Source organism: Trachymyrmex septentrionalis, unplaced genomic scaffold (genome assembly GCF_001594115.1).
Source record: "Trachymyrmex septentrionalis isolate Tsep2-gDNA-1 unplaced genomic scaffold, Tsep1.0 scaffold37, whole genome shotgun sequence".
In the NCBI taxonomy this organism is placed as follows: Eukaryota; Metazoa; Arthropoda; class Insecta; order Hymenoptera; family Formicidae; genus Trachymyrmex; species Trachymyrmex septentrionalis.
In genome coordinates, this window is record NW_017305536.1 from 3749980 (window position 1) to 3760292 (window position 10313).

General features: G+C 32.9%; 2 protein-coding genes across 2 annotated transcripts in view; both read left to right on the forward strand.

Annotated features, from left to right (window-relative positions):
• Positions 1-559, forward strand: part of LOC108750514 (iron-sulfur cluster assembly 1 homolog, mitochondrial) — a 1383-nt gene extending 824 nt beyond the window's left edge. Inside the window, exon 3 of the mRNA XM_018489993.1 lies at positions 102-559. Coding sequence (XP_018345495.1) covers positions 102-356 — 255 coding nt within the window. The 3' untranslated portion in view covers positions 357-559. The remainder of the gene's footprint in view (positions 1-101) is intronic.
• A 4151-nt stretch (positions 560-4710) lies between these two features.
• Positions 4711-10313, forward strand: part of LOC108750847 — a 20255-nt gene continuing 14652 nt past the window's right edge. The window contains exon 1 of the mRNA XM_018490658.1: positions 4711-4857. The gene's annotated coding sequence lies outside the window, so the exon portion shown is untranslated. The remainder of the gene's footprint in view (positions 4858-10313) is intronic.

A 10313-nucleotide genomic window follows, 5' to 3' on the forward strand; every position in this document is an offset into this window, starting at 1 on the left:
ATAATTAGGACACATAAAGATTTATAACGAGTTCTTCGAGCTTTAAGAATATATACTAGAATTAAGAATATGTAATGTAAGAATTAATGTTTAATTTGTAGATTGGTCTGAAGGTTGGAGTACGGCAACGAGGATGCAATGGCTTGAGTTATACCCTAGATTATGCAAAAGAAAAATCTAAGCTTGACGAGGAGGTGATTCAGGATGGTGTTTGTATATTCATTGATCGCAAGGCACAGCTATCTCTTCTCGGAACAGAAATGGATTATACCGAAAACAAATTAAGCTCCGAATTTATATTCAATAATCCAAATATTAAAGGGACATGTGGATGTGGAGAAAGTTTTTCAGTGTAGTAAAATTTAATGTGCATATATGATCATAGTCTTGTGTGATATAAAATTACGTATAATTTCTAGTTATATTTAGGATCTTCAAAATACCTTGTGATATACAACTACATATTTTTGTCTTTTCTCACAATTGAAGGACTGAATCTACAATGCAATAGATGTATGTAACAATCGTCACGATTTAATTTATCATCTATAAGTTTTGTACATACCTTGCCATATATTATGTATGTATCTCATTATATAATACACTAATTATATAGTTTATTCATGATGTGTTCATTATAGGAAAATTAAAGTTATATTAAATCTTTAATTTCTTTTTCCTTTTTTTTGCTTGATGTAATATTGAGAGTACAATATATAATTTAAAAAATGTATCAATATATATCTATATTTTTAGATGAAAAATGACTATTTTTAGAAATTTTGCATTTGTATAGATTTAAAACTTATTTTAAATTATTTCTTATAATGAACTAAATGCATGTGATAAAAAATTGACGAATCTTATATTTGACACAAAAAAATATTAATGTTAAACAAATAATAAAAAAGAAAAAAGTAAAAGTAAAAAGGAAAAAGAGAAGAGAAAAAAGAATAAAAAGTACATTTTCTGTTCCTCACAATTATATAATTTTCAAATTTATTTTAAAATAAAAGTGACCTTTTAAAGCTACTTTAAGAGCGAAGATATCATTATATCAATATCTTATCGTAGAATTATTATAAATATATCAAAAGAGTTTAGTGGTATTTCCGGAAATATTTAAACTTGTTCATTTTGTCTGATCACCTTTCGACTTTTTTCTAGTATTTTTTGCTATACGATTCTTCGATTTTTGCATAAATCACTTCGTGCGTTACCAATGTAACATAAATTCTCCTCAACTCTTATCTCCGTATCCATAGTCGAGCCTTATATTTAAGACTTCTTAAATTTATCTTCAGATGCTCTGTGAATTATTTTATTGGCTACTGAACATTTAAAGAATGAATGTCAAAATGAAGACTTAGTATGGATTAAAGTACACAAACAATCAGACAATAGTAGACATACATGTATGACTCGTAAGATACATATAGTTTTTGACGGACCATATAAAGTTTATAACTCACAACAATTGCGACTAAACTATCAATCTAGACTGAAACCAAATATAACAGGAATAGAGTCAGAAGAAGACGAAGAAAACGTTCAAGCAAAATACGATTCCGTCGGAAAAGCGAAGAAGAAGAAATTGAAGCAGAGCAAGAAATAACGTACTGCAAGTGGATGATGATGACAATTTTTCATCCGAGAATGATACAGAAAAATTACTTAAAACTTTGCCATCAAAAATGAAAAAAAAAGGAAAAGTCCTCAGTAACAGCGGAAAAAGAAGTCTAATGGTTGGAATCCATTAATCAACAAGGGAAAAGGCAAGAAACGATTATAATCAATTCAATAGTGCTTATAGTAGCGAAGAGAATAATAAAATGAGCGGTGATGAATAACATGTTACCGACTTAACAACAAAATGAGATTGGATCGGAAGATAAATTCAAACCCTATACCGACTTTACTAATGAAATTAAGATTGACCAGAATTTATATCATTTTAATGAAACATATTTTATTCAATAGGAATAAATTCCAAAATATCAAGATATCCTGACAGAAGAAAAAAAAAGATAATTTTCTGACGGATGAGCTGAAGTTAGAAAAGAAAGCCGGAGACTTATCCGGAGATCACTAAAAATAAACAAGAAGAAAAAAATTTAACTGATATAACTTACTTCAATAAGCAGGATTACCGATGGATAAAGGGTTCTCTACATAAAAGTCATAGACAGTCGTGGAGTCTTAAATCGTAGGAAACCAACCAATCACAATCAAATATAAGGAGAATACTCTATTAGAATTAGTCAGTTTCTTACGACTTAAGATTTCACGACCGTCTTCGATTTCTACGTAGAGGACCTTTAAGTTTGATTGCCATGCGAGACTCGTTTGGAAACTAATTGGGATGAAGCCGGAATCCAAATTCGAAAAAAACCCTGAAACAGAAGAAAAAATAATTAATTTCCCGTTGAAGTTGAAGTTAGATTTGAATTATTATAGATTATTATTATAGATTGAAATTAATAATATACCTGCTAATGAGAATAGTTATTTAGAAAGACAGAAATAGAAAACGAAACGAAAAATTAGATATTTCATCGAAAAACGATAATAATTCAATTCGCAATCTTTAATCTCTGATGCGTATAGACATAGGCTTTAGTGTATGTTGTATGTTACGTGACATAGTGTTGGCGTTTACCATCGCCGTCATCACCGTTTGCCAGTTTATCCCCTTCACATGACGTATAGCATGCCGTAAGCGTCTGTGAAATGGCATCCCTGATTATTCTGACGTCCGCCTACGTGTACATATTTATATTTGGTCTCATTCTTTTTTTCTTTTATCTTTTTTGCAACGCTGTTTTATTCCAGATCCTGCATGGGTCATTTGGATACCCGCTATGACCGCGAAATCCATCCTTCCATTTTTTTTAAACTCCTAACATGATATTTATAACTTACAACTTATAAAATGACGATTTTTTATGATGATAATGTTATTGTTGCGATCGAAATCTCTCGATAGATCGGCTGAAAATAATCTGACACTTCTCTCGCTCAGATAAGTAATCTTATACACTGCGGAATTAATCAAATAGCCATCTCAGCATTTAATTCTTTTATATATAGCAATAGTATATGTGAGATGTCGATGTCTCATAAATTATTTGTTTATATTGTAAACTGTATGTGTGTAAGGGCCGGTCTCAACTCCGATTAACAATTAATCGACCGATTGTTACATTGGAACTGACCGATCGCATTTGCTATTCAGCAGAATTGATCAATCATGGTTAACATTTAATCAATCGATTAGATTAATTAGAGTTGATGAGATCAGTCGCATTTAATTAATAAAAGTAAAACAGCTCTAAATTATATTTAATTAATAAAGGTAAAACAGGGCTAATTTAATTTCGTTAAAACTTGAATGAATAAAAATTAACTCAGTTAAGATTAAATTAATTCAAGTAAAATAAGAAGTTAGATTTTTGAAAAACGTTTTTATTATAAATCAAAATATCCTAATCTTTCTTGAAATTAGATTACTTAAAAAAAAAACAATTACAATGTGGTTTGTTACAAATACATAAATACATGATATATAAAATATATATATTAAGCTGCACATTAATGCACACTATATAAAATATATAGATATTAAAAAATATATAAAATAAAAATGCAATGTATATTTAATTCAAATTACAAATAGAGAAAATTCCATTTTGAGATCTAGCGCGAGTTATAGAGTGTCTCAAATAGGTTTGGTCAAAGACATTCTCGAAGTATTTTGAATATATAATATCTAGAATTTTCAATCGCATGATATAAAATATAGTGATCGATAACTGACTCATCATTCTTACAATTCGATTCGTCACAGGAAAATTTGCATGAATCAGTGGACTCGGTCATTATGGTAGAACGTGTAGACATAGGTCAATGTCATAATTATTTTCACTTTTTATTATTATTAGAATTGTTAATAAAAATTATTGTACATCATCATCATTATCTAGCATATGTAAAAAAACGTAATAATAGTTACGTCACACCGAGAAGAAATCTCGATTCGCGAAATACTTATCTGCGCATACACTTGCGAGATACAGCGTTTAGGAAAATGCGCCAGATGAGCGCAAAGACAGGACATAATCAGACATGATGGACGTGAGTTGTTTGGCGTGATATTTATCGCCGATCAGTGAAACGACTTTTCCTTAACGGTAATATCGACGTAGGAATAATTTTCACGTTGCGATTGATGAAAAAGAAAGTGTTTTTTGATGAAGCGCAATTCAGGAATTCGCATACAGATAACAAGCTATACATCTGCGTTGTGTATAAACGAGACATTTAAATTATTATACAATAACATATCATATTACATTATTATGTCATCATCATATTCTTACTATTATTATTATTATATATGAGTTTCAATTTCGGTGCTTGAAAATACTATTGTATTCGATTGTAATTCGATATGCATAAAGTGCTCTTATCCTCTTTTTTTTTTTATTTTTAGAGTGAAGAGTTTCGTTCATCAGACGAGCATTCGTCACCCCGTGGAAACATTCGACACGCGTGGATAATGTCGGCGCGCGTCCGTCTCGTCCGCAGAAGTCTGCAGCCGTGGACGAGAGTGGCGGGAATAAAATTGGTGAGGTATCTCGGATGGAGACCGAGAGAGGAATCAATGTGATGTGTTGACCGGCATAGGATATCGAAGGACAGCGGCGATCCGCACACCAAAATGGTAGGGGGGTACTGGCCAGATCCGGAGGATGGTATAAGAGAAGAAGGGATATGAAACCAGCGTCAGTTATATTGACTTTCTTTTAAGCAACACGCGCGTTACACACGTATACTCCGCGGGAGGATACACATTAAGTAAGTACACGCAGTCGATTTGTTTGCCGAGCACGAGGGTGTGCAAGAGTAACTCACGCTTCGTCGCACTTATCGCGCCGCCTATCCTGCTAGGCCGCACAATCATCGTGAGGATACTTGAAGTATCCAAGTACCGAAACCCGTAAACGTTTCGACAAGCTCGACACTCCGGATGCTGTGGACATCAAAAGAACACCTTCTTGGTACACCTGCGCGTCAAACTGTCGCGTTTTAATTGTCCGCGAGTGAAGTATTGTTCGCAGCGAAGTCTGTCGAGATTGTACCGAATCGTGTTCCGGTATTTTTTCAATCTGCACTCTTTCATCCAGTTAAACAACACCAATTAAAAGTAACGTTACGTCTAAGTTAATTATAATTTCGCACTCAATAACATAAATGTAACATGATGTTATTGAGTGCGAAATTATAACATAGATATTATTGTATGTTATTTTTAGTTGATGTCAACTGAGCATTTATTCAATCTGCGTTTACTCAATTTGCAAAAATGCTTTTACTTTCATAAGGAATAATTGATAATATATAACAAGGAATAGGAAGAGTAATATCAATTCTCACTGTTATTAGTGCAAGAGAATAATCATCCTGTTTGTTTGGATGAAGTTTGCAATATCAGCAAATCAAATTTACAATTTTCTTGAATAACCGAAAGTGGTTCAATTAATTCCAAGTCAAGTTATTATGTTAGCTTAGTGCATACATACAGAACTTACTTTAAGCTTTATATTTTGTTAAAATAATTGAATGTTGAAAGGATAGGAAGATCGCTGATTGTAGTATGCTGAGTGCAGATTGTAATGGATAATTTATAATGTTCGTATCAAAAAACAACAAGAATCAAAACAAACTAGAGATTGAGATTAGGATTAAGATTGGATTTGACCAATCGAAGCAAAGTTTATTAAAATTGACGTTAATTTTCTTTCTTCTGATTAGTTAAATTCAATCTCAATCTCCAGTTCGTTAACACAAACATAAGAACTTGCACACTCTCTATAAATAAAATTTAAGTTTCTTGAAAAATGAAGCGAAAACATCCGCATTTCTTGAATTTTCTTGTAATGCAAGATTATATTATCATTGGCGATGAAAAGTCGTCCGCTCACCGTAGATATCGGTCTGCTCCAAAATTAATGTCGGATGTAGGACGTTAGAGATTTAACGTTAAGTATCCTCCGCTTCCTTTCTCCGGTCGATCGCGTGATGTTTTCGAAAGACGGAAGACGAGAGTCCCTTTTCGAGATAAATTACAATTAAATATGGCCCACATAACCAACGACTCTCCAATTAATCAATAATATTTTCTCGACTGCAACTTGCAATAACAGCGTACTCGGCAGCGAGGAAAAAAACGTACGCTGAGATTAATGCGTTTCATCAATAAAAATTAATGACCACCATAAGGGAGCGCGTATATGAACAGAGTGCCCAAAAATACTCTAAGGAAACGAGTCCCACTTCTTCCGCATACGAAATTCAAAAAGTATTAAGGAAGGCTTGTGATCTCTCTTGGGCATTCTAATTTCTGTAGATTAGAAATGGACAATTTTATGTCTCTTAACGGACGCGTCCGAGCCGAATGGAATGTTGTTTGATATATTGATGGCTAGTTGAAGACGATCCGACAGGCATAATTGGAACTACAATAAATTTTCATATTTTTCAAATCACTTTGCTATTTATTTATTGGTTACTGTTTACGACGGAGGAGATTATCTATTTGCCTTTCGTCTATCTCTTTCGCAGCACGAATAATTTAACGTGAACGCAAAAATCACGCGTCAGATTTATGGGAGAGAACGTAAAAAAGAGTTTCACGACACGAAACCCATTTCAAGGGTCTGCCCACCCTCTGCGCTTCTGTATATCAAAATTGTTTGAAGATGCTAATTTTAAATGTCAATAAATAAAATCCGTAGGCGAATATATCGTACTGGAAAAGGTAGTTTTGCTGAAGTATCGGAGAATTTTAGATACAGATCTGAAAATAATTTTGTTGGATCATTAAAATAATTATGTAAGAGAGAGAGAGAGATGCTCAAATTGATTGTTAGAATAGCATCATACTTGAGATTCCTGCATGATTATTTTGATGGTATCCCATACAAATTATTTTCAAATCTGTATTTAGTTAAATTTTTAAGTACGTCAGCAAAATCGTTCTTTTCATGTAGAGTTTTTTTGTAATTTATAAATTTTGAGATGAATATAAATAGTATGAATTAAATGAGGCGAATGTGGGATAGCGACCTGGAATGAATCTTTGGAGCCTTGAATTGGCCTGAATTCCAAAAGCTTGATTTATTCGCGCCAAATATTAACTTTTTTGTACCATTCCATCATCTTCTCCGTAATTGATCAATTTTTTTACAACGCGTTCGTAGGTTGTTCGGACACAAGTCGGATTAGGTAATCTCGTCGATGAGACTAATTTTGAAGTGTCCTCCTGTATGAATATACATGCGAATATACGTCGACAAATAACGAAAAATCATTTCGATACATCTGAAATATTCATGAGGGTCATATACTTTGGAAAGCGCTATTTATTTCATTTTACGTACGTTCTCGAAAACTCGCCTTTACTCTAAATTTCTTGCAGTGAAATCTCCAAGAAAGTGAAAATATTTCACTTTTTGAAAAAGAGTGAAACAATTTTCACTCTTTTTAGAATGAATTTTTATACTTCAAAGCAATGAAATTATCTCTCACTCTAAAATTATTTCTCTTTTTCAAGAAGTGAAGAGTGGTTGTATTTTCACTTTCTTGTGAGATTTTACTGCAAGAAATTTAGAGTGTTCTCGCCTCAAGAATTCGTAAAACGCGTGTATAAAACTTTGTGAACTTTCTGACTAAAATATCGAGGCAAATATTATACATCTTCAGTCTCGAATACATTAAAGTTTATTAAGTTTGAGAAAAGGAGAAAAAAAATTAGTTGAAATCCATGACTATTTTTTTTTGGATCTGTCAGTCTCGTAAAGATGCATAGAATGGATTGACAAGATAAATGCAAACTAGATTTGGCAAGTTTTGCATAGAGTAAATCAAGATCGAGTTTGGATTGAAGATGATTTGGAAATCTGATTAAATTGATCACAACCAACGTGGTTTTTCAATGCGTATTTGCAATTTGGGACTTTCGCTAAGGAAGTTTCGGTTACCTCAAATTTCACGAGGAACATGTGTCTTCGTGATGTAAAATCGTTTACTGAATATCCTGTACAGATAAAAACGTGACGTTGCACCGTGACAGCCGTCGACTTTCGACCCGTTAAACGGTTACAATAATGACTCATGAATTACATCAGAGCCCACGCGCCAAATTTTTCGTGATAAAAAAAGGTACTCTGTGTAAAAATAACACCGGTAATTTCTCGAATAATCTGATAATAAAGATCGTAAGGCGGCCTTGCGTAGGCGGTTAAGCTGCAGTACCGAAGTAACCTTTACAAAATTATGTGGCAATCGTAATTTGAACTTAATTAAATACACTGCGAGAGTGTATCACGACATAATCGTGCGATTTAAAATCGTTTCGAAGTTATTTTTAGGCAAACAGCTGCAAAAACAGTCTCCGTTTTTTTGCCAAAAATTTCACCACACTGATTCATAATTTTTATCGATCAGAAAGTGTTAATTCTTTGCGTTGTATCGCACGTTATCACTGATTGTTTTCGTAATTAATTTTCATGCAAAAATGTATGATTGTGCATATATTTATGGTTCTCTATAAATGTACAGTAGCACATATCTATTATAAGTCTTCTTCCCAGTAAAGGAGATTGAATTGAGAGAAATAGATTCAGATTTTCAGATGTATTCATTCGTGAACATTAAAGTGAACGTTAAATCCTTTTGAATCCTAATGCATTTTTAGTTATTTATAAGAATTGCATGAGCACATTTTTATATTTTTTAATTAAAACAAAAATTCAGCTCTTTGAATGCATCGTGAATGCTCAATTCGAAATTTTGAAAAGGAAATGCAGTTTTTCAATTTAATGGAATCTAAGGAAAGTAACAATGGACCATGAGTGCTATTGAAATTCGCATAGATTCAAATGAATTAAAATTTATTTTAATTCATTTTCGCTTACTAAGTATATGTTTATAGATTTTTACAGTATATTAAACAATTAAATAAGATAAAATGATATAATTTAAGAAGGTACATAAATTGAAACAATATTATTTCCGTATTTTTTTTATTAGAAATGCGAATAATTTTAATTAGAATTACAATAGTTTTTACATTATGAAAAAATCCTCGTTCTTTTATCACGCGGGATTTGCAGTTGTTCGTATCAAAATCTGGAGTGCGTGCAAAAAGGTGGATTCCAAGTAGCGAAAAGATGTTCTACCAGATATTATTTAAAGAGTAACGAAATTTTATAATGAAATTCTCGAGATAACAAATTTAATTAATAAATAAATAACAACAATTAGGGAATTGGCGCGGACAGTGCGCAATTATTTACTATTTTATAGATTGATACTAATAATTCCAAAGTGATGCAATGTGTGGGGCCCATTTAATTTAATTCCTCATAAATTTACTCGTCGAATGCATAATAGATATATGACGTGTCATAATCGATCGAGTTGGTTCATCGTTGCATCGCTATTTCAGTGGGACGTTCTCTTTTTACAAAAAATTCAACCCGCAGCTTCTTCGACATCTTTCCGACTCCATGATCAAAGATACCTACGCGTGTAGGCGCCTCATTATGGGAATGCGAAAAATAATGGATTGTGTATTGTATCTTATAAGACTTTGCATTCTTTAGCGCGAACGTGTCGCACAGCTATGATGCACGTTCTTCTTCCGCGTAAAAGGGAAAGGTCGAGTTACGAATTTGGTTGTTATTTCAGCATTTTGCAATTCAAACAGGCGTTACCGGAAATCAGGCTAAAAATCGTTAAAAGTCGAGGTTATGCGATGAGAGGACACACTTGGATGATGGATTCGACCTCGCTCGTCTCTCTTCATAAATTAATATTGTATATTGTTGCTCGATGCCAATCGAGGGGCAACGGTTCCTCAAGGCCGATATAATTTCTTCTTTGAGATACTCTGAGGATAATTAATCGTACATTATATCTTGTGGGAAATCAACACGAAAACGAGCTAATACCCAGGAGGGCTCGTACACGAAACCTTCACATTTCTACATTGCTTTCTCCTTTTCTCGCGAAATGCGCAATTAGTTAGCTATTACCACGCACACCTTGCAATTAGTCAATTTCAAGGCGCCATTCTTACGTCAGCTACTACACGAACTCATTTTTTTTCGCCTCCCGTCTGAGGAAGCATTTTTGTTGGTGATCAGTCATGTCTGTTTGGATTCGAGGTTCGATTTAATAGCCATTTTAACATAAAGTATAATTAGTTTCTAGCTACTTTAATATATTTTATATATATATATATATAT